The sequence below is a fragment of the Ambystoma mexicanum genome, chromosome 6p (genome assembly GCF_040938575.1).
Source record: "Ambystoma mexicanum isolate Mex_15411 chromosome 6p, UKY_AmexF1_1, whole genome shotgun sequence".
Taxonomy (NCBI): Eukaryota; Metazoa; Chordata; class Amphibia; order Caudata; family Ambystomatidae; genus Ambystoma; species Ambystoma mexicanum.
Window position 1 is genome coordinate 548,590,516 of NC_090935.1, and position 24,386 is coordinate 548,614,901.

At 49.2% G+C, this 24,386-nt stretch overlaps 1 protein-coding gene across 4 annotated transcripts in view; it reads right to left on the reverse strand.

Moving 5' to 3' along the window:
* CENPK (centromere protein K) overlaps nucleotides 1–24,386 on the reverse strand; it is a 1,342,106-nt gene that overhangs the window by 441,174 nt on the left and 876,546 nt on the right. For all 4 annotated transcript variants that reach the window (XR_011280634.1, XM_069627356.1, XM_069627355.1 and 1 more), the window contains exon 8: nucleotides 18,462–18,597. Coding sequence is in view for 3 of the 4 variants with exons in the window: in XM_069627356.1 (XP_069483457.1) it covers nucleotides 18,462–18,597 (136 nt within the window). In the remaining variant the exon portion in view is untranslated. The remainder of the gene's footprint in view (nucleotides 1–18,461; nucleotides 18,598–24,386) is intronic.

A 24,386-nucleotide genomic window follows, 5' to 3' on the forward strand; every position in this document is an offset into this window, starting at 1 on the left:
GACAACGTCCTTTTGCATCGGGATCCCCCTTCTAGCCGAGGGGCGTAGAGTGAGGACCTCGGGGGGAGCACCCCTGCCTCTGGTTGTTCGACTTCGGGCCGAGGAAGGCCCAGGTACTCTGCAAACCCAGCAAGTTGACGGTGGTGTGTCAGGGTCTTCTTCGTCGTCGTCTGTGTCCACCTGGGCGTCCGGCTGGTCAAGCGCGGGAGGAGTGCTGGGGGCTGAGGGCTGGTGTCTAGAGACCAGAGCCAGAGGCTGCAGTGGAGGCTGGAACGGAACTGCCTGAACTGTACGAGGCAGGGGAGCCGGAATCAAAGGAGCTGGCACAGAACGACTATGGACACGAGCGGGTGGGCCGGAGGGAGCATCGTCCCTGATGGCATCCCTGATGATGGTCCCCATCTGAGGAGATCTCATGAGTGTGAGGAACTTTTCAAAGAACCTGTCCTCACAGACCGGTGGGGTGGCAGGTGATATTGACGGGATCGCGGGCGGCTGCGCTGCTGATGGATAAGCTGTAGGTCACATACCTGGTTGACCCCAGTCCCACCTTGTAACTCGTTCACCCACCTGCACCATTCCTCGGGGAGGTATCAGAAGAGCGGCCCTCTTGTTTGGTATATCGGCAATCTTGTCGAGCTGCATGCCACATGCTGAAGTCGTGGTGTTTGTCTCACTGGGCCCAGCCTCCTCCAGGACTCTTGACAGTGGAGCATGAGACCTGTCCTGCACCTCAGGCCGAAGCCTGGTAGGCGTGTCGCCCTCGGCGGAGTAGCCGGTAGTGCTGCGTGTAGGCTCCCCCTCGGCCATGATGCCAGTATAAGGGCGTAGCCCCTCGGGTGTACACCCGGTAAAAAAAGCTTCCGGGCCCTCAGCACGGTCTCCGGCAGGATCTACGGACCCCTCGGCTTGGCGGCCGGTATCTGAATTAGCCTTGGTACTTGTGCTAGCATGAGAGCCTGAGAGGGTCCTCCCACTCCAGCGTTTCCTTGGGAAGGTATCGCCATTGCTGGGTGAACTCGAAAAGAGCGGCCCTACCTTGGGCCTTGAGCGATGCCTGACTAAGTCCTTCAGGTCCTCTTGGAGGCGACTTCTCAAAGAGCTCCCTCCACCTAGCCAGTCTATTCTTCAGGGCACGCGAAGAGAGTGCGTTGCACGCAGTACAACCCTCGCATCCGTGGTCGGGGCCAAGGCAGTGGAGGGAACGAGCATTGGGGATCTGCTGTAGGGAAGAGCCCCTTGCAGACTGGACACCTGCTGAAGTAGACATGCGCCGGGGAGCAGCGTGGCGCCAGAGGACCGAGTACCTGATTGATAAATGAAGACAAAAGACAGAACAAAGTATCCGGGGAAGAGTGCGTGGTATTAAATGGCCGAAGCCAAACCCAGGAGCGCTGGTGAAATCGGCCCGTTTCCGTTGGCGCGGAAAAGGAGACTGAGGTGTGGCGCCAGGGGGCAGTGTCATGGGAGCGCATGCTCCCAGGGCCGCACCCCTACACGCCTCTAAATTTAAAGAGGAAGATGTTTTTTTCTGGTGAAAAAGGTTCTGTCTTCCGTCCCTAGGAAGGGACGCCCATGCAGTATGGAGGAAAGGGGACGGCACGTAAGGGTAAGTATAGCACGTTCTCCATGTTTGCGCTTATACTCGGTTCTTCAGTCCGATCACCTCCAAAGATGGGACTTGGATCATGAAAGTCCGTAGGCACACAATTTTGGGAAGTAGAGTGACGAGACCCAACCGGTGAGTGCGACACCTCCTCCTCTACTATGCCTCATTTGGACAGCGAGTTATACCATCTACATACTCCATGCAAGATGAGTGGCCAGAAGGTTGCCCCGACATTGGGCGTCTCACTCTGTCTTCTGCGTGCACCCTTGCAGTGCAATTACAGGAGGGGGTTCCTAATGATCCTTGGAATAGGAGGAAGCTCTTTAAAGGCATGGTCTAGTAAAACATTTTATTTAAAAAATAGATAGGCAACATAAAAAAAAAATACTAGCATTCTCTTTTTTAAAACTTCCTATGTAAGATTTTGAGCTATTCAAGCTCAAAATTCGCAAAAGCAAGCTTTTGCTTTTGCGGCACTAATGAAGGAAAAGGAGTAGCCCGGAAAACTTAGAAATAAAACCACAGCTTTGAAAACGTTGTATTTATGTTTGCGGTCGGAAGCGACCGCAAACATAAATACAACGTTATTGTGTTGGAAAACGCTGCGGTTTTTCTTTCCGAGTTTCTCAGGCTCCAGAGGAGCTCCTCCAGCCCGGAAAACCACAGCTAGTGCTTATTTTAAAAAAAAAATAAATAGCACTTACCGAGATTCAGCTGCAGCTTTCCTGCTCTAGTCTCCGGTCCCCGTCCTCCGCCTACAGCACTAATGAAGGGAAAGCCACCCAGCGGTAGCTTTTGTTTACTACAGCTGGCTGGCTTTTCCTTCATTAGTGCCGCAAAAGCAAAAGCCAGCACAGGAGGGCATCCATTTCACAAAATGGATGCGCCCATGTGCTTGCTTTTTGCGAATTTTGAGCTTGAATAGCTCAAAATTTTACATAGGAAGTTTTAAATAAGCGAATGCTAGTATTTTTTTTTTATGCTGCCTATCTATTTTTTAAATAACATTTTTTACTAGACCATGCCTTTAAGGTGGTTTCTCGTCCACATACTGCTCCTCATCTTGTCCCCCATCACATATTCAACCATCCAAAGTGTTGACCAGCAAGGACATTGACTCCATTGATGGACTAGCCCCCAAATCACACATATCAATGTCAATCTCAGTCCTGGACGTATTCATGTCTGCTCTTTGGGTTCGACATTCCACCCTTTCCAGTTTGTCCACAATTGCCTTGTGCAGATAATTGTCTGCATAATAACGATCAATAGAACGCTCCAGTGCTGCCAAAGCGGACTTGCTATATTGACCAACTACAGCTGCCTCCACTGCCGCTGAAACCTGCACTCAAGTAGCCACCACATTGTCTTACTGACCCAACTCAACAGGGCCACATACACATCCTTGATATTGTGTCAGGAGAGGTGCCATGTTTGGTTGTGTGTCAGGAGTTAAAGTCACTCCTAGTAATTACCTATTTGTTTCTTCCCTTCTTGGGGGTGGAGGTGTAAGTGAGGAGGGGGGGGCAGGCTCTGTACCCTGCTCACCCCCATAACCACCTCGTCCCTGCCAGACCCCTCTCTTGGGGCTAGACTGCCACTTTCACATGTCTGTTCCACAGAGTTGGACATTGATCCACTGGCAAGCGTGGCATCAATAACCACAGCATTGTCCCCCACCCCCCCTCTCAGTCAGCTTGAACACCCGACCACCTCATCATTGCACTAGCAGGGCTCACAAGGTCACCTCTGGCCTTTTTACTTCTGGCAACCCAATCAATTGTGGCTTGCCTAGTCTGTTTTCCAGGTTGCATAGCCGAGGAACTCCCTTTTTTTTCCAATGGCCTTCAGTACTCTGCATTTTGCCACTATAATGCTGCACTTGTGTTCGGTGATCACCCTGTGCCTGCCCAGTGACACCCTCTGCCCAATGCCAGTTGTCACACACAGAGTGCACAAGGCACGTACAAGGCACGCAGGGCACACTCGGCAGACCCCCAGCTACCTCCAGCGAGTAGGACTTTTAAGAGATGAGAGAAAAAGAAAACAACAGGAACAAAAGCTGAACGGGATTGAGAACAGCAGCTTCTGTATTATGCTGCTGTCATTAAAAACATGGGGGGTAATGAATGACTCAGGGTGCAGGATGTTCACTACCTCCCACTACCCTGGCCCAGTACAGCCCAGCAACACAGTAACGGCACGATGGTCTTCTTAACTCATTAATGTTTCCATCTGATACTTACCCCCTGAAACGTTATTAACACTGGTTCTCCATGGTAAAGACAAATGTGAGACAATGAGGCTCATGCACTTGCAATTATACATTGTAATTAGTGTGGTTATACTATTCCGCTATGTGCGCTGCTTGACTTCTATTACATATGTGAAACCCACCACTGGGTGCAACTTTGCATGCTTCTCGCAACTCATTTGTTAACAATACAATGTCTGTTACCCTGGCACCAATGGAATTACCACATGGATACATATATACTATTACAGACATTGTTTGAAAATACTTGTCAAATATATGGTTATATTTTATTTTATATTATATTACATTGTTTTATTACATGCCCATAACTCTGCAAGCATCAGGGCGTGGTTGGCAAACATACAAAATCAAAGCATTGAACACAGAACATGTAAGGGGGTCCTACATGAGAGAAGGTGTGGTTGAGATTAATTATTCAAATAAGTGGGTTTTCAGCATCTTACGAAAGAATAAAAGATTGCTATAGTATTTTGCATGATTGTACCGTTCAATGAACAGAACATGAACAAAATCCCACCTACCGGTGGAGATATTCAGTATTCATGATTATTAATGGTGGTCCCATGATGTTTAAGTGAGAGATGTTCATTATACACTTTTTGTAAACAAAAGTCCAAATTTTAGATTCTCCTTCTTGAATCCTATTTAAGACCTTTAGTCATGATAGCACTCAGATGGTAACTGTTTCTAGCTTATTGAGTTGGAGCAATACCACCGGGAGGATAGCTCAGGGGCAACGTGCTCGCCTTGGAAGCAAAACGACACGGAGCAACACAGGTTCAATCCCCGGGTCTGCGCTTAGAAACCTCTGGGTATCATATCTGGTGACCTACAGGTGAAAGGTCTTCTGACATTGTCAAATATGCTTCGCAAATCATTGTCATCCTAAAAAAACAAGTTACTTACCCCTGGTAACTTCTTTCGATTGGATATTTCTCCCACGTATTCCTCATCTTTGAGCATCTTTCCAGCTTCAGCAAAAAAGATTCTCGAAAGAGGACACTGTGCAGTAGCGTTCATGACTATGTCCCTCGAGGGCATCCGTCCGATCCGCAATGTCATCCGCAGTAAATGTATCATGCGGAGAGCCCATTGGCTTCATTTCTGTTTTTCCATGTTTAGAGGAATTACTAGTGCCTCCTTAGACCTTAGAAGACTCAAGAGAGCAGATAGTGTAAAACATGTAAAATTCTGCACTGGGGTAGGTTGGGAGGGGCAATGAGTAACTTTAATACAAGATTTAAATCCCAAACAGGGACCTGAAAAGGTAGTAGGAGGAAACACACAAGTCATTTAAGAAACTGAATGATTCAAAGGATTTTAAAGGGGGCGCTGTTGGGCAGCCATCGGATGCTGACGTAGTTCTCTGCTGCTCCGGATGGGCTGCCCGTAATCCTGCAATTATCCTGTATTATCCCAAATTAACCTCGCTTAAAATACAATCCCTTAGAAGTGGTGAGGACCGACAACATCCTGACGAAGATTGGGGGAAAATCGGTGGTGCCTTGTGGCAGATACTTGGACTAACGGCTGAAGCGGCTCTGCACGGGAGGAAAGCCGAACAACAGCGCCAAAACGAACTGGGCCGGCCGCAGAAGGACTACGCCGCCTCCCCCGACCGGGCAGCGGATAACGTAAGAAGGTTTTCTCCCTCCGCAGCCCCCGCAGAGCCAAACAAGCGTAGGAGAGGGAGGCATACATTGCAGGAGACTGCATGAACACTGAGGCACCCTGTCCCTAACGAAAGTGCCTGAAGCGGCAGACCCGCTGATCCCCTCTGGCCCGGGCCGCTTCAAGGGGCTGCGGCGCGGAACCAAAGGGGGACGGGGCACAGACGAGCGGCATTATAACTGCCCACGGTGGACCCGGGGGCAGCTGACCCGGGCCTTTAGGACCCCCGGGCGCCAATGCCGGAGAGGGTGTGGGGAACGGTAGGAGCGAGGACACAAGCGGACCCGGAACTGCCAGCAAGACTCCCTGAGGCCCGGGACGCGGACCACCATTGGCAACCCCATCCTGCCCCGATAGAAGGCACGGGTCCGAGCAGAGAAGTCCGGGCCCCAAAGGAACCAGGAGAAGTGCCCTCAAGTGGCAGAGACCTCTGGGAGCGGGGGTGGGGGCCGTGGAGAGCAGGGGTCCGGGTGGTCACAGGGACACCCCGCCCTACTGGGTTACCCGTAGTGGCGGATCTGCCGACCCTCTCCAGTCCGGCCTGCTCCAGGGGAAGAAATGTGACATCAAGGCAGGACCGGACTGTGCCGCTGCTGCTCACGCCGCTGACCCGGACCGACGTGGCCCCCCCAGGCACCATCCCCCCATGGTCCGGCTGGGGGTCCTCCCAGGAAGTGCGTTGGGACAGAAGTGAGGACCCAGACAGACCCCCAGTCGGCTGCGGTCATCCAGGCCACCATTCTCTTTCGCTCACACGGGGGCTGAGACTAGGAAGCACCTGTGCCAGCAGATAGGAGCCTCAGGGCCGCCACAACACAGCACAGTGTGGACACTGGACGGAGGAGTGATGGGGCATCTCACGGGTGACCGGTGGGCAGCTAGGGCACACAGGCGCACCGAAGCAGGAGGGGAGAATCGGTGCCACAGGATAAGTAAAGGGGACACCCGGGACTCCGAAGGGGCTGTGCCCTTGACACATTGCCTACATAATCAGGATTGAGGGAGGACTGGGCCAGGGAAGATCAGGACCCGGTGAGTCACAGTGGGGACAAGAAGAGTCTCACAGCAGTGAAGAGCCCACAGAAGATGTACAGGCCTGGGGACCCCTCTCCTCCGGGGACCTAAAGCAACCAAAGACATCAACAGTGACCCCGGCCTTCCCCCCCTGACAACATGACAGTGTCCGTAGAAGCTCGGGACCCGGGAGAATCTCCAGGGAGACACTCCGGTTCCTACCTCCTGGACCCGTGGGTCGGAGACACCCACTGAATGGGGCGATACATGCTCCGCAAAACCATTGCACAGAACAAAAAGGGACAAGTACACCACGGCCATCCCGGCGAAGGTCCCCACCACCAACGACCACGGTGGGCGAGGCAATTCAACCGGCGAAACGGGCCAGGCGCTGTCCCTCGCAGACATAATGACCGCTATTGGGGAGTCAAGGACGTCCGTGGAAACGAAAATAGATGGGCTGTCCTCAGAAGTCTCCTTCCTCCGCCAGGACCTGCAAAACCTGTCATCCCGCGTGGGGGAAACAGAACTGAGGATTTCCGACGCTGAAGATATGTCCCAGAGAGCGGAGGAGCGTCTGCGCAGGTGGAGAAATAATTTGCCAATCTCGAGGTCAGGGCCGAAGACAGTGAAGGCCGCTTCAGGCATAACAACCTAGGCATCCTCGGACTGCCCGAACGGGAGCAGGGCCCGTCCTTAGAACTCTTCCTGAAGCAGTGGCTCGCAGATCTAATGGCTCCCCAAAAGCACTAAAAAAAAAATCTCCATAAAGAGTGCGCACAGAGTCCCCACGGGCAGACTGGTACCCGGAATGCCACCACACACGGTAATAGCCAAACTTATGAATTATCGTGACATTGACACAATCCTCCACATGGCGCGCGCAAAGGCCCAATTACATACAATGGGTACCGGATAGGATTCTTCCCAGACTATACACGAGAGGTCCAAAAGGCCCGTCAGTCCTACGATTCCATTAAGCGTAAACTGGCAGTACTAACCATTAAATATGCGCTCTTCTTCCGGCCACTTTGAAGGTATACCATAACAACACAGTCCACGTGTTTCAGAACCCGAAGGAAGCATGGGAATGGCTCGAAAATCAGGTCCTATCCTATCCAAGATCTAAATAGCGCGCACCAAGACGGGAGACTGGCTCTGCCACCCCGTGGGGGCAAACACCCATCCCAAGTATGGACAGCACGGAAGATAACTCACCTGGGGGAAACGGAAAGACATGAGAATCGCCGGGCCACAGGCGGACCCTAAATGAACCAAGCAGTTCCGGGAGAGGGGGCTTAATGTTCTCCTTGCTCTTTCCTCCAGCCTACATAGGGAACGCCTAACTCAGGGGATACAAACACTCAAACGGGCAGCCCAGGATGTTTAGTTGGAGCAGCGATCTAACCCGCTTGGGAGCTCCCTGGACAAGTTCTTATGGTTCATGGTTGCGGTTTGGGCGACAGATGCTTCCGGTTGGGGGTATAGTACAGGGTGGGGGGAGTTCACGGATGTTGGGAAATGAACGCCGCAAAGCATGATACTAAGTCGGCAGGTGTTGAAGGCGCCAGTTGCGCCGGGCTGCGAGATCCGACATTTTCGGATACTAAAGAATGTTTTAGTTCAAGAAGTGCAACCTTTTGGTGGGGGTGGAATGGGCAGCGGCGGGGCCTCGAGGGGTGGAGCGGGAGGGACAAAAGGTCCATATGATCCTCCTTAATGGTTGACTACATTCAGCATTGTAACGGACCGCAAACTGGTCGGTTGTCTTTGATGACCTGGAATGTGAACGGCCTTGGCTCAAGCATTAAACGGAAGTTAATATTGCAGTATCTTAACAGACACTCCCCAGGCGTGGCCCTCCTCACGGAGACACATTTGGTGGGAACGGAATGTGGGTTTTTCAAGAGGTCCAATTATCCACAGTCATACCAGGTGGGATTCTCAAGGGGCGCCAGGATACTTTTCCACAAGTGCATCCCCTTCCAGGTAAAAAAGTTGCGAACTGACCCTGGCGGTCGATATGTGGTCGTGCTGGGGCACCTATGGGGAGAACGGTGGAATCTTATTGCGGCATACGCACCTCCTACGCTCACAGGGGTCCTTCTCTACAACCTTCAATCAATATTATGGGAGGAGAGAGCAGAAGTGTGGGCCCTGGGGGTGGGAGGGACTTCAATGAAGTAATGGAGGTTACCTGGGATCGGTCACACAGGGGGGCCTCGACCCGATCGAGCCACACTGCCCTCCATAGATTCACTGTCTCCGGGGGGCTATTGGATACCTGGAGGACCCTACACATGAACAAGTTGGGGTTCTCGTTCTACTCTCACGCGCATAAAACAATGTCTAGAATTGACCATATTTTTATCCCTCAGAACTCATCCCACAGACTTATATCTGCGATCCAGACTAGTGACCCTAAAGAGCAAACATCAGAAGCCGGTCACTACCTGGCACATGAACACATATTACTTGGGGTTCCCAGAAGTAGCGTAAGGGTTGATGAATAAATCCAACAAATATTACGAGCTCAATGTGGGCTCTGTGGATTGTCCAATCATGATCTGGGAGGCAAATAAATCCGTCCTACGGGGAGAAGCTATTTCCTTGGTAACCGCCCATCGGCGGAACCACACTAGAGAGTTTACAGAAGCGGAGGGACAGATGTCTGAATGGGAGGCACATTTCTTGGAATTAGGCACCGAGGCCTCGAAGGAGGCCTTGGAAACAGCACAAGAGACCCTAAAAAATGTGGCCCTGGACAACGCTCGGATCGCCCACTGGTCGGTTTGGAGCCAGATTTATGAACAGGGGCACAAGGCGGGGAAAACATTAGCTTGGCTGGAGAGGATATGTCCAAATGATCCGAATGCCGAATGGGGATCGGTTGACGGAAGACTCCGATATATCGGATGCCTTTGCCAGCTGCTACGAACAACTCTACTCCCCCCGGGTGGGAAACCTGCGACCTGTCACTCGAACTTCCTAGACACGATTGTACTCCCCCGCCTCACCACCCAACAGGGGGAAGCTCTTGACCTTGAGCTAATGGAGGACGAAGTACAAACTGCCCTTACGCCGCTCCAAACGGGGAAATCTCCGGGACACAACGGGTTCCCGGTGGAAACCTGGAAGCGCATTGGCGGTTCACTAATTACACACATGCACCGCATGTGCCTCCGGAGCAGAGACTTGGGTGCTCTTCCCCCGGACCTCAGGGAGTTTTGTATCGTGGTATTGCCCAAGCCAGGTCGACCCCCAGAGCAGTGTGCCTTACATAGGCCCATCTCGCTGGTAAATGAGGAGGCCAAAATCCTCGCCCAGGCACTAGCCAACAGATTATTAGGAGTGATGGAGTCCCTGGTCCACCCCGAACAGTGCGGGTTCATGCCCAACAAGTCCACCCGCATGAACTTACGCAGACTCCAGTTTGCTCTGGATGGCGCCCATGAGATACTGGATCCGCTAGCAATGCCGGCGGTTGACTTTGAGAAAGCATTTGATTCAGTGGGATGGGACGCCCTGTGGGATATCATGGATTGAATGAACTTCGGGTAGGGCTTCATCTCATGGGCCAAGCTCCTATAGGAATCCCCCGTTGCGAAAGTTAGGGTGGACGGTAGACTGTCTACAATATTTCCATTGAGGCACGGGACTAGACAGGGCTGTCCCTTTTCTCCCCTGTTGTTCCTCCTCGCTATAGAACCACTCGCGATTAGGTTCCGTGCGGACAAAGATTGGTCGGGATTCGTCTGGGCCGGGGGGGGGGGTGTGGTAGAGGGAAGATCGGGTTTCACTATATGCCGACAATCTCCTCATTTACCTCAGCAAACCGATGTCCTCATGCCCGGTGATGTCCTCATGCCCGGTGGTGTCTCCAATCCTTAGGGACTACCAACGATACTCTGGCCTCAGCCTCAGGGTGAACACACAAAAAACAGTGTTCTTTCCAATTCAAGGGGGAGCAAATGCGATTCCCGACCCTTGCCCATACCCTGTTTCCATCCGCGGTTTCAAATATTTAGGTATACAAATCAGTCCCTCGTCAGAGGAATTGCTCCAAATGAATCTGCAGCCTGTCTTGGACAGGCTTGCCACAGACATTTCCCACTGGCAATCTTTACCACTGTCCCTAATGGGCAGGGCCGAATTATTCAAAATGTTATCACTCCCGAGACTACTATACGTTCTACAGAACGCCCCATTGCCATTCCCCCGGGGATCTTTACAGCAACAGAAGGACAGATAAGGACTCTCCTATGGAAGGGAAAATAGCCCAGAATCGCTCTTAAGACATTGCAGCGTTCAAGTTGGGAGGGAGGGATAGGGCTACCGTGAATTCATACATATTACCTAGCGGCACAGACCGGGGTGGTAAACGACTGGCTACATGGGAACACCAAACTCCCTCACATTAATAGGTAACTGTCGGCTATGTACCCAAGGTCCCCCCTCCAGGTCCTTAATTCCTTTGGCACTAAAGAACTTACCTTATTGAAAGGGAAATGGGAAAGGGACATAGATAAACTGGCGCAGGAGGAATGGGTGGAGGCTTTGATGTTCCCTCGCGAAATAGGTATAGACGCGAAAATACACCTAATCCAGCTCAAGATACTGCATAGATCCTATTATTCCCGCACCACGCGGGCTGAATGGAGTGGAGCAGCCGGGGACTCCTGCCTTTGTTGCAATCATGAAAGGGTAACCTTTTTCCACACAATTTGGGCGTGTACTGTAGTACGTACATTCTGGGAGGGCTGCACACGCATAATCTCCGGGATGGTAGGATCTCAAGTACTGCTAGATCCAAAGTTGATAGTGCTCGGGATATGGGGAGAACTGGGCCTTACCAAGTATGGAAAACTGTTTGTGGCAGTGGCACTGGGGGCGGGCAAAAGGGTGATCACTGCGAATTGGGTATCCGCTACTGCACTGAGCTTAACTCGATGGTCTAATGGGGTTACCAGGTGCGCTTCCTTGGAGAGGCGAATCTATACAGCAAGAGGGTGTCCACGCAAGTTTCAAAAAGTTTGGGGGAAATGGGTGGACAATCAGTGAGACCTATTCCCTCTCACTTCTTTCACTCCCCCCCTTTTTTTTCCTCTTCTTCTCTTTCTCCCCTCTCCCTTCCCCCCCATTCCCGTCCCTGCTGCTCGAGGCGACCCTCCACTCACTACGACGCAGAATCGACTGCAACATGAGGGTATGCTTAATTGAGTTTCATTGTTTATCTCACCAGTATGTACTATGCACTTGTTAAAACTAATCAAATGTGTTATTTTTTTTAAAAAAAAGGGATTTTAAAGTAAGAGGTTTACCCTGATGAGCGCTTTAAAATTGAAAGCGCTGCCAGATAACCCTTTATTTTTGTGATCTGGAGCCCCAATTTGCTAAGTGAAGTAGGAAAGAGAACACTGTAGGTGTATCGCACTGAAATGGATCCACATTCTCATCCCTACACCAGCTGCTGAACTTGCTCCAATGACAGCAGTATAAGGATTTTGTTGCTAGCCGAAAGCAAAATCTCCACTACGTCGTCCGTGAGGTCCCAATCCTTGTAGCTCAGCCTCTCAGAAACCATGCATGAAGGCTGAATGTTTTGACCTCTGGACGGGGAACCCCGACACTCCTCTCACGAGAGAAGGTCCTTTCTTTGTAGAAGACGTATCGGAGGGCAGATGGACATGTCCAGAAGGTCCGCTTACCATGTCCTCCAGGCCCAATCTGGGGCAATTAGGATCATGGATTTCCCAAACCTTCTCAAACTCCGGATCACATGAAGAATGACGGGGACTGGAGGTGTTAGGGAGAATTCTCTCTTTAGACTGAATTTCCTAACCTAGTGAGTCCCCCAGCAGCTTTGCTGGATTTCTGGAGTTGTTTTATTTCCTCCTGCCAAGAGTGAGACTCTTTTTCTCCCACTCTTGGACATGAATTATGATATTCCTTTGACTGGTAGTGTGTTTTATGGGCTATGGGGTCCTTTACTCCATAGGGTCTCATGTGTTTTTTCTATGTGTGTTACACAGCACCCTCCGTGCAGTAACACAGGGGTGTCATAGTGACACCCCACCATAGACTCCATACCCTGGGAATGACTACTGTCTCCCAGGGCATGTAAAGTCACCATTGGCTTTACTAGTCCCAAATTATTAACAGAAACCAGTACAAACCATCATATTGTGGACGTACTGGTCAGGGTAATTTAATTGCCCCAGGGTCTGTTAGTCGAGGGGGCACGTCTCCATCTCCCCTGATCGAGTTTTGGCTGGTGGCAGTGGAAACTACTTTTTATATTCGACCGTGAATATTTTCCTATGGGATTTTCCCATTGTTCGAGGCTACCAACTTTAATTATTTAATTCTCATAGGCTCGAACATACCGCCGGTTTATTTAATTAATATTAATTCGCCGGTTGGTATTTTTTGCCAAGACTCGATTCTAAAATGGCGTTTGTGTTCTCTTCTGTGACTCCAACCCAAGTCGAGCCCTTTGTTCCACTTTTTGGTGGGCTTTTCCACAGAAGCCTCCAAAAGTGGTGCCACTCTGTCTGGGTACCACAGGGGGTGTGGAAGGGGGTTTAGGCACCCTGGACTGAGTTACCTTGGTAACTCAAGTCGCACTGTTGTGTGATTGGCCCAAGTGGTGAGCCGGCCGGCTCACCACTTAGCATATTTGAGTGACAGCTAGGCTGAGTGAATGGGGGTTTTCTGCATAAAAGCAGGGCTTTGGGGACTGGAACTTCAGAAGTCGCCACAGGACCTGAGAACCCGACGAGGGAGAAGCTGAGCCGACCTACCACGACGACACCACCGGTGGAGCCCTGCAGAACCGACTCACCACTTCCTGACGACAGAGAAGATCTCCCGGCTGGAGAGGCTTCTTCCCCTGACTGGTGGGCACAACCAGTTTACCTTCCTTTCTTCGCACCCCAGCCCGGTTTGTGGTCAAACTGCCCGTGCCAAGCACCCCGGCGGCCGGATAGCCACTCACCACTGAACCACGAATCACCGGACCGCTCCTTGTACCTGAGAAACTCCGCGGCTGGTTTCTTCCCTGGCAGTGCAACGGACTCCTGTCTTCCTCCACGACGAGACCCCCTCTTCCCCTGGATGAAGCACCGACTTGCACCCGCTGCCAGGAACAACTGCTCCCGTTGGAGCGTTCTCACCACTTTAAGGTACCGTGTCCGCCAGGCCTCCCTTTCTAAAGATTGCTACAAGGTAATAATAACCCCTTAACCTTCTGGACTTGACCCTCTAACTGGTCCCTTTCTTTGGTCCAACTCCTTTTTGAACCTTTACAAGACTTTTGTGCACTGCAACCGTGTGACCTTGGACACATTTCGTTTGGATCCTCTGAAAGTGGATCCGGCCGCTTGAACTCTAACTTCACGGTTTTACTTTGCCTTTCCCTCTTGTTATGTTCTGATAAAAGTGTTGGGATCTGTTTCAACTTGTTCTCTGCTCTTCCCTCCCTTTTTAAAACGAACTATTAGAGTGCCATCTACGTTAAGCGCTCACCGCTGTCTGAATATAAGTGGGGCTTTACTTAAGACTTGTCTAATATTCTTTTAAGGGAGTCTATATCTTTTAGTGACCGTGTTTTTGAATTGCTTACTATTAGTGCCTGTGTGTTTTTTTAGATGTGGTTTTAAATAAATAATTATATCTCTTTTACACCAAGCCCTGGTCAGTGTTTACTTGTTCTATTGTGTTCTCTTGACCTATTGTGAATACTCTGTATACTGCCTAACTCTTCTTGAGGGAAGTCTGACTGCTCAGCCACAGCTACCAAGTGAATGTGTGTGGTACAGACTGCTCCCAAGTGGGCTTACTGCCAAACACCTGTAGTCCTAAATCTTTTGCAGTGGTCCCAGAGGGAACTGCACAGGTTTCTGCCTAACAGGAGGAAACGCATACAGAAGTGGAAACTCCCAGTTCACCACAAACGCGTCTCCTAGAGCTCTTCTTGGGGGGAAATAACCTGGAGCAGAATAGCTCAAACTTCTGGTTGACACTGGTCACGAACAGATCCACTTGAGGGGTTCCCCAAGGGGTGAAGATCTCGAAGTATTTCCTGAGCTAGTTCCCACTTGTGGAAGACGGTGTTTTGCCTGCTCAGAACGTCCACCGCCATGTTCTCCTCTCCGGCTAGGTGAACTGCTGATAGGGAGATTCCTTCTTGCATAGCCCAGAACCAGAGCTGCATTGCCTCTCTGCACAGTGTTAGTGACCCTACACATCCTCTCTTGTTGAGGAGTACATTATCAGAACATTCCTTCCCCATGCAGAAGCCACAAAAGCCTTCAGCGCAAGTCTGATTGCTCTCAGATCCAAAGGATTGATTTGTAGTTTGGACTTCGATGGAGACCAACGACCGCTCATTGTCAGATCGCTGGCATGTGCTCCCCACCCTGTGAGTGAGGCGTCCATCACTACCATTATCTCCGGCCATGGTTGCAAAAAAAGGTTGTCTCTTCAGAATGTTGTCCTCAGAGGCCCACCCCAGGAGATCCTGTGCAACCCTGTTTGGAACCTGAGGTAGGTCTGAAATCTTGCCTGAGAATTTGGGACTATGGAGTCCTGAGAGCCCATTGCAGGGATATCATTCGCAGACGAGTCTCTGGCATCAGAAAAATGCAGGATGCCATAGGGCCAAGCAACCTCAAGAAAGAAAATCGAAGGTTGGAAGACGCAGGCCTCTCTGAAATTTCCTTACCATCTGCAGAATGTGTTGAGCCCTCACCTCTGGTGGCGAGGCTTTTCCCGAGGCTGCATCCAGGACTGCTCTGATAAACTGGAGTCTTTGAGATGTTATCATGTTTGACTTCTTATAATTGAGGGAGAAGTCCAGTTTGTGGAGAAAGTGGCAAGTTACGATGAGATGCTCCATGGTCTGTTCAGGAGAATCCACCAATCGTCCAGGTAGGGGTAGACGTGAATCCCCTCTCTCCTGAGACTCGCTGCCACCACTGCCATCAACTTGGTGAATACCCTCTGGGCAGAGGTCAGCCCAAAAGGCAGAACCGAAAATTGATAATAAGAACCGTCAACTGCGAACCTCAGGTACCTCCTGTGCTTGTGATGGATAGGCACATGAAAGTAAGCATCCTGAAGGTCCAATGACACCATCCAGTCTTGGAGTTGGAGGCCCTGAAGGCTCTGAGAAAGGGTAACCATCTTGAACTTGTCCTTCCTGAGGAACCTGTTCAGGTTTCTTAAGTCCAAGATTGGTCTCAATCCTCTGTCCTTTTTGCAGATTAGAAAATACGGGGAGTACCAACCCTTGCTTGTCTCCGCTGCAGGTACTGGTTCTATTGCACCTTTCTCTAGCAGGGTCAAAATGTTGTGGTAAGGGGCGGATCTGGAATGTTCGATGAGCTGTTCCCCGGGGGATGATCCCGAGGCCTTTTTAGAAAAGGAAAGCAGTAACCCTGGGCTACCGTTTCCAGTGCCCAAGCATCTGAAGTAATGTTTCGACATTCTTTTAGATGCTGCGAGAGCCTGCCTACCACTGGGGTCTTGTGCATTAAGGCCTCAGAGAGGTTTTGAGGTGGCACAGCAGCGGCTGAGGGCAAAACTGCCAGTGCTTGGGCCAAGATAGTACCTCTCCCTCGTCCACCACAAGGTAATCTTCTTTGTCCTCTATGACTGGCTTGTTCTCTCCCTCTTCCAACTGAGGAGTAGAAACAAAAGGACTTACTTCCAAGATGATGCACCGGAGTAGGAATGCTGAGGCTGTTTAAAGGCGACATTAAGAGATGTAGCTGCCGCTTTTGGGGTCCTTAGCCTTTCCAGACTTTCATCAGCCTTGCTACCAAACAGTCTGGAGCCATCAAAAGGCATACTGAGTAATCTAGATCGCACGTCTGGTACAAACCCAGACTTCCTCAGCCACGCAAATCTGTGTAGCACGGTACTAGTCGCCATGGATCTATTCTATTAATACTATCTGCAGTATCCAGAGCTGACTAGAGGCACTCACACATTGCCTCCTTACCATCCTTGATGAAAGCTAGGAAGCCGTCTCTCTCTTCCCCTTCGGAGATGAGGTCCGCACAATCCCACAGGATGAACGAAAATTTTGTTACGGCACAAGTGGGATTTGCTGATTTCAAGGCCATGCTACCGGCAGTAAATACTTTAAGCGCCCAAGCTTCCACCTTATCCCCGTCTGTAAAAATAGTAAGGTAAGCAGATTGTTTTGTGGACGTGGCTGCCTGGATCGCTAAACTTTCTGCAGTCTGGTGCTTGGTTAAATAATCTGGATGGCCTATATTTTTGGGGAAAGTTCTTATTAATTATTAATAGAATCTGGAGTTACCCAATTTGTTGTAACTCTTTTTTGTAAAGCAATATGGAAGGGCAAAATTGGATGCCTCTCTGGTCCTTGGTCTAATATGTCTGTTAAGTCATCTTGTTGAAAAGGAGGAACAGGTCAACTCCATCCTAAATATTCCACTACTTTGCTCATTAATTGTCTGTATGAGCTATCAGCGCGATCCTCTGGCTTCCCAAATTCCAGCTCAGGAGAATTACCTACCCCACTGGCTAATTGTAGTTTTTCATACAGGTCTTTAAGCCTAGACTCCTCTAAAATAAATTAATCTGGCATATTTGGAGTGCCATATTGAAGGCCAAAAGGTGTTGGATCATCTTCAGATGGTTAATGTTCTTCATACATTGACTTGAAGAAATCTTTTTGTGGCAGAGGTTTATAAGATTTCTCTTGTGTTGCCTTCAATGGCACCAAAAAAGTCTTCGAAGTAGGCTTCGAGGCCAATGGTGTCGAAGTCTTCGACTTAGGCGTTGATGGCTTCAATATGGGTGTTGAAGGTTCAGACGTTGAGGGCGTCGATGGAATCGATCTTGTTTTCACTGAAGTTGTCTTTGACAAAGCCCTCGAAGGGCTGGACTCTTGACTTGTCGAGGTCCTCGACACTTATTCATTCTTTCAAGGTCTCGAAGGCTCTCGATGATCGTCAGGCATGCGTCCCGGACTCAAGAGTGCACACGGTTTTGCCTTAGACTTCCCTTTGTCTTTTTATTTGCAGAGTGACCAGGACATGGTCTTTCTTTCATAGTAGGGGCTTCTCCCTCAAAGATTTTCATTATTTCCCTCCAAAACTCTTCGCATTTAGCTGGGGAGTTGGATTTCCTTGGACAAGTGATTCTATTGGGTGAGGAGTCACTCGAGGAAGGAGACTTATGACATCTTTTCTTCCACTTCTTGGAAGAAGATCAAGAAGGACGCCAACGACTTCTCGATTGAGATTTCTTTGATCTTTTTCGATGAGAAGAATCTCTCGACTCATCAGAAGTATTTTTTTGGGACCCGAAGCGGACTTAGGAATTCTACTCACCGTCAATTAACCTCTAGGCTCACTCAGAGCCGTGTCAGTCATCGTCTGACAGGAATTACACTCCTTCGTACGATGCTCCGTGCTGAGGCATCACAGGCAAATGTGGTAGGGGTCAGTGATGGACATCCATCGAGCCACAATCCTGACATTTCTTGAAACCCGTCTTGGGCGTCGACGGTGAAGAGATGACATGCCGTAATTTCTCTTGAAGCAAAAGCTGCGTCGGATAAACGGAACTGAAGCCAACGGGCGATGCACATGCAACATATACTGCGGATGACGTCGGTTATCGGTCGGAGGCCCTCGAGGGACATTTGAGTCAGACTCTACCGCACAGCGCCCTCTGTCGAGAAATGTATTTTCCGAAGCAACTGAAGTTGGAAAGGTAATTATCGAAGATGAGGAATACGTGGGAGGACACAATCCATTCAAAAGTATATTTCTAATAAGAACAACAAATGCAATAGCGTTTCCTCTAAAGAGTATTTAGTTTGACTACTGGAGTCTAGGTAAAGTATACCTTTTTCCTGTTATCAGATCGTCCGGATTCTTCTGGAAGAGGAAAATGGTCTTCAAGAAATTCCCCAAGAGCCTTCAATAGTTCCTGCTCATATGATCGTACCTTCAAAATGTTTTCTTCAATATCTTGACCTACTCTGAAATGAAATATAAAATTTCATACAGGTAAGCAACGACACAACAAACGTGACGCACTGTGAACTGTTTGGGCAAAATAAAAACACACATTTCAATGGCACCACTCCTGCCTGAACTACACGATTCACCAGCAAATTCTGAGCAATCAGCCACATATACAGCATGACTAAAACAATTCTTCCATAACTGTGCATAGGCGTTTGGGCTGGTTTTGCCTAGGCCTAGCTACACAGCTAGGAAAGAATGTACTGTTATCATGGGGCAGTCATTTTCATCAGTCAGAGGCATATTGCATGAGGCATCTTACTTTTGCTGCTGAACAGCTGACTGGACTTGCAGTGTCAAAAAGGAGGTAAAAGCTAGATTGAAATGACAATCCAAACGCAGAGATTAGTGCATCAAAACTGTAATCACACAAAATAGACCTGACAAGTGCCTTTTCTTTTGAAGTAATAAAGTTGCTCAATCAAAAAGGTTTGGAAAATATGACTAAGGTTGCTACAATTCTTAAAAATGCATGAATACATGGCCTTGCAGACAGTGCTGGCCCAACTTACTGTGGCAGATTCCCTGCATTTTTTGTCAAGGCCGTTTCACTGCATTTTTGCATGAGATTTTTTTTTATTGCGGATGCAGGGTAAGGTTTTTTTTTTGTTGTAATATTTATGTGTACGAACAGGAGTAGAGGGCAAAGAAGTGAGAATGGAGGGATGGCCCCCATAGAAATGCTGTAGAAAATGCAGGGAAACATCTTCCATGAGTTTGCCCCACAGAGAGCTGTACCAGATCCCTTGCAGATCACAAATAACATTTGACATAACTAATTTCACTATCAGTGGCATCACACACAAGATCATTAAAGTATATGATTTGCTGAACGCGTCAGTCCTGGAGCTCTTGTTTCCTAGACAATCTCCTGGTATTTGACCACAACAAACAACTACACACATACCATAGCAAACTATGCTGACATTCATTGCTCTCCTGAAATTTCTACTTTTCATGATCACCTCTCAAGGATTGCCTAACTTCTCTGGTCCAGAATGGCACTGGGGGGGGGGGTGGATTGGGCTGAGCTGGTAACTGCTTCAATACCAACGGGCATAAACTATCACCACCGCTCCAGTAGTTTTGGGAGGATCACAACGACTGGCCACAGAGAAATCGTGGAAATGCTATAGGACAAACACCTTCCATACAGAATTCCCATAAAATGATGGTGGTGGTCATTTATTTATTTGCCATTTGTAAGGCGCATATACAGCTAGAATAGGGTTGCAAAGCATGTGTTACATGCTTCCCGGACTAACTCAGGAGGGATCGAGGTAACTCGGGTCGGTTTAGGAGCAGCCTCAGACAGTTCTATAAAGAGAAGCCTATCATTCAGTTCTTGTAAAACAACTCTCTTGATCCTTTTTTCCAGCTGTTCTCTGCTCCAGTTTGTATAGTAAGGTGTTCATTGTACGTTGTTGCACTCTGTTGGTTGATTCTATCCCTAGCTCCCTCAGCCTTCCACCTGCCTTGCATTTTTCAGTTCCTCTATCCAGTCTTGTCTGCCAGACACTTTAGTTTCTGTTACACCCCCAATATCAGATGTGCAAATTATCTGTGCCTGTATATTCTCTTCTGCACTTATCCTCACTGCTCTTGCAAATTCATCACTTGCTCAAATTGGAACCTGCTTGAACATTGGTCGCCTGCTACATTTCCTGACGAATTTTCCCCCAAATAGGATTTTACCTGAAAGCACCGGAAGACCTGTTTTTTGTAGCCTATCAGGTTATAGTTGCATTAGATTAAGTTCGGCTCTTGACAATACCTACGTTTAAACACACCCTACTGACTCCCACTCATATCTTTGCCTTCTCACAGTTCTGATGATGGAGCACTTCAGAAAGAAAACTGGCTTATAGGGATACGTATGGCAAATGAGTAGATGGTCTCTTTGCGGAGGCATTGATGACAGAAGTGGGTATGGCAGGAAATGGGTGGCACTCATATGCGTCAGGGGAACATGGTGCTTGAAACGTACATGGAGACCAGGGCTGGTAGCGAATGTATATGTGTGTACGTGTGTGCGTGTGTGTATAGGGGATGACAGTGGTGATGTAAAATTGTTTAATCATGGAGGGTTTACTTGTTTGAAAGCACTCCCACAAATTGCATCAGTGGCGCAGAAAGATACAAAGTGATTGGCCCAGCTTCTCACAATCTCTAAAGGAGAAAAATGGGTTCAGAAGTAAGATCTCCTTTTTCCACAGATCACAGTGTAGCTACTAGAGCACATCATATCCTCCCAAGCCCAGCCTCACTCCCCAGAGGAACAGCAGCACATGAAGAGCATCGAGTGGTCTCTCCATAGGCTTCATGTGCCTTTCAAGTCAGGGTATTTTTCAACTAGGCCTGCGCCTCCCACAGAGGGGGGGACAAACTGAGCAGGGGACAGCCATTACCGGGGCAGGCAGAGTAGTCATTGGGCTTCTGCACTCATGTGAACACCATCTAATCACTGATTAGTCCCTGCGCTTGATGTCACAAAGGGCATAATGCCTAAAGGCAGGTTCTTGCACTCCTGTTGGGGTTTGGTAGATCCTCAGGCTACCCCAGCTGCATTTCTACCTCCAGATCTTCACTCCTCGGCTACAGCAACCAATAATTTGAGTATTTTCTTCCAAAGCCTATTCACTGATTAAGATGACAGGCACGATAAGACCCATCAGTGCATACCAAATTGCTAAAAGTGGTGTGCTTCATTAATTGTATTTTGCGGCTAAGGTGCCGAATTGTAATATTCACTCAAATAGTGTATCTGTCCCCTAAGGCGTAGTATCGTTTGTATCACACAAAAATGTCATCAGGCCCCTAAGGCCTTGTTATGTAATGTGCTTTCATGAATTGTATCTGGCTCCAAGGCCTAATTTGTGTCCTGTATACACAAATATTACATATGGCCGCACCTGGATTGTAGAGTGTACATGCAAATTTACTCTGGCTATAATCATGGTATATGGGCCTCCACATAATTATGCTTTTTTCCTAGAACCTGGACTAGAAATCCTCACCAACTTACAAACTGCTAATAACAAAGGGATCATTCTGTAAGATCTTAACCTCAGGCTACAGATTAATGCAAATAAAACCACCCATGACTTCCTTAGCAGTAAGGAAACACAGGTCCACTCATAAAGTGGTTCTACCCACCAACATGGTCATACACTTGACTTAATGTTCACAAGGAACCTAGTGCTTTCTGACCTGCAAACAGTTGAAGAATTTTGGACAGGCCACTACTTGGCGATTAGTGAGATAATACTGCTACTCAAAACCATGAAACATAAGGAAGTCAGTATTATCCAAAAGAGAATATAGAGCCCCCCTCAGTATTATTAATGAAGAAAAAATTAAAGTCACCATCTCAGACTCTCCAAGTCATATACTCGAGTCAGGTTATCTTGCAAGTTCTAAAAGAAGAATGTGAAAACACTACAGATAAAGTAGTCCCGCCACATTTAAAAATGCCCCTACAGGAAAATAAACCGAGTTAAAAAAAATGGTACAAATGTATTGCAGCCAACGTACAAAGCGGCGTGTCCTCTCTGGGGTGGCTGCCTCAATAATAATATTTTTTTTTTTGCGTTTAGTTTCATACAAAACCTTTTAACAAATGAGACAAAATCCTTTAGGTCAAACACAACATATACCTTGCCTGCAAAGATCGACCAAAGCAAAGGAAAACAAAAAGATTAAGATTCCGACATCTAGAAGAAAAAAAACAAAAACAGCGACGTCTCGTCTTAATCAAAGATCTTGAATGACATTAATTTTTGTAATTGGTCCAATTAACCAGTTGACAATATTTTGTCAAGATAAGCAACAGTGGATTCCAAGATGGCCACCGACACCAGAAAGACGTGTGTCAACGGCGCTACGAAGCCCTCCAGCCGAATAAAGCGGTCCCACCACCCCAAGTAGGTGAACGAAAGGCAGAAAAGGAGGAGAGCAGGTCCCACACCAGAAGAGTACCCCCAGCCATAACTCCAGAGGGTAGCGGACGAGGAATCGAGCGATGAAGCCCACAGGGCAGAAGAGACGGGGCAACTGTCAGCGCGCCCAGTGGAGGTTGCCGACTGGCACAGCTTAGAGGCCAGACCCGACGGGTTCCAAGAAGAGGGAGAGACCTGGGAAAAGTTATCAGGACACAGCAAACTCCGGCACCCCAGTGCACACACCTCCCGGAACGAGATTTCTCTGAACTCGAGAGGCGCGCACTGCCAGGGAAAGAAGAAGAAGGGACCCATTGAGGGACCCATCGAGGGAGAAAGGAGGACCGCCCGGCTTCGGAACGAGGACCTCCAAGGAGCGGTGGGGACCGGAAACGCAGGGAGAAGCCCCAGACCATATATTGGCCCCAAGGCAACCCGCCCGAAATGAAAACGGGAGAAGCTGAATCCCAGGGAGCACGGAGACACGGAGACCCGGCAAGATACATCAGTGACAAGGTGAGCCCGGCCAGGGGAGACACGGAGTGCGGGGAATCCTGGGGAACCATCCCGGACACGGACCACCTGCAGGACAAGCTCCCATTGCACACGGTAGCAGTCAAGGAGGCGGCCCGCAACCGGGGGAAGCCCACTAAGCGACACAGAACGCAGGGGAACATGGCTCCCCGTCCCCCGGAAGACACCAGACAACAACAAAAGTCCCCCACCTTAAGTCAGAAGGAGGGGAACACGCACGGAAGGCCCCCCCTAAAACCCTCGAGGTGGAAAAAGCAAAGGCCGAATAGGAAAAACGGCACCAAGCAACAGAGGCACTCCCCATAAACTCAACAACATTAGTCTAATAGGCTGCAGCAAGTGGGGAACACAACCATCAGAAGAAGCCCTCAGCAACAGCACTACACACAGGGGTGCAAAAGCAGACCGGAGAACGGAACTGAAGCTCCAGAAGGCATCAAGGGCCTCAGACTACCGGCAAAGGCCTTGGAAGCCATCCAGGAGGGAGTGGAGGAAAAGATTGCACCTCTCAGGTAAATTGCTGTACACCCGCTAGCCACACAGAAACAGAGGACAGCAAGCCTGGACCAAGGTAAAGGGGTCAGGTGTAGGTACTGAGGCAAAGACAGTGGCCCAGCTTCAAACACAAGACAAACAAATAGCAATACCCCACCAAGGCCCCAGGACCCGATACACATGGCTGCCAAAAATAAGAGCAGATCCAACAAAAGTGGGCTATCGCAGGCGGACACCTCAGGCCCTCTCATGACAAGGTGGGCAAACAAAGAAGGGTCCACAGGACATGACCCACCCAAACACCTGGATCCAGCAACTCAAATCTCCCACCAAGATCTGCACGGGGAGATGCTCTCCCTGCAAACCATGTTGGCAAGGACATTTCAGGACCAATTCCAGTTGATAAGAACGGACATAAATCAGGCGGTGGCCGAAATTAAGCAAGAGGTAGGGCAGCTGGGTAAGAGAACTGATCTCGTGGAGAAAGGCCTACAGGAGGTAGGCAGAGAAACAATGGAGAACAGTGAGGCGATCGAGAGGCTGGACACAGCAACGCACAACCTAGAAATCAGAAATGAAGACTTGGAAAATAGGTCTCGAAGAATTAACATCAGGCTGAAGTTACTACTGGAAACGGTGTTAGACAGAGACCTAAAAGAAACAATCAAGGAGATATACGCAGATCTGTTGGGGGAGGCCACCCCAGACATGATAAGAGGACAGAGATCACAGGGTGGGCCGCCTCAACAAGAACCAGAACTGAAGACCTAGGGACG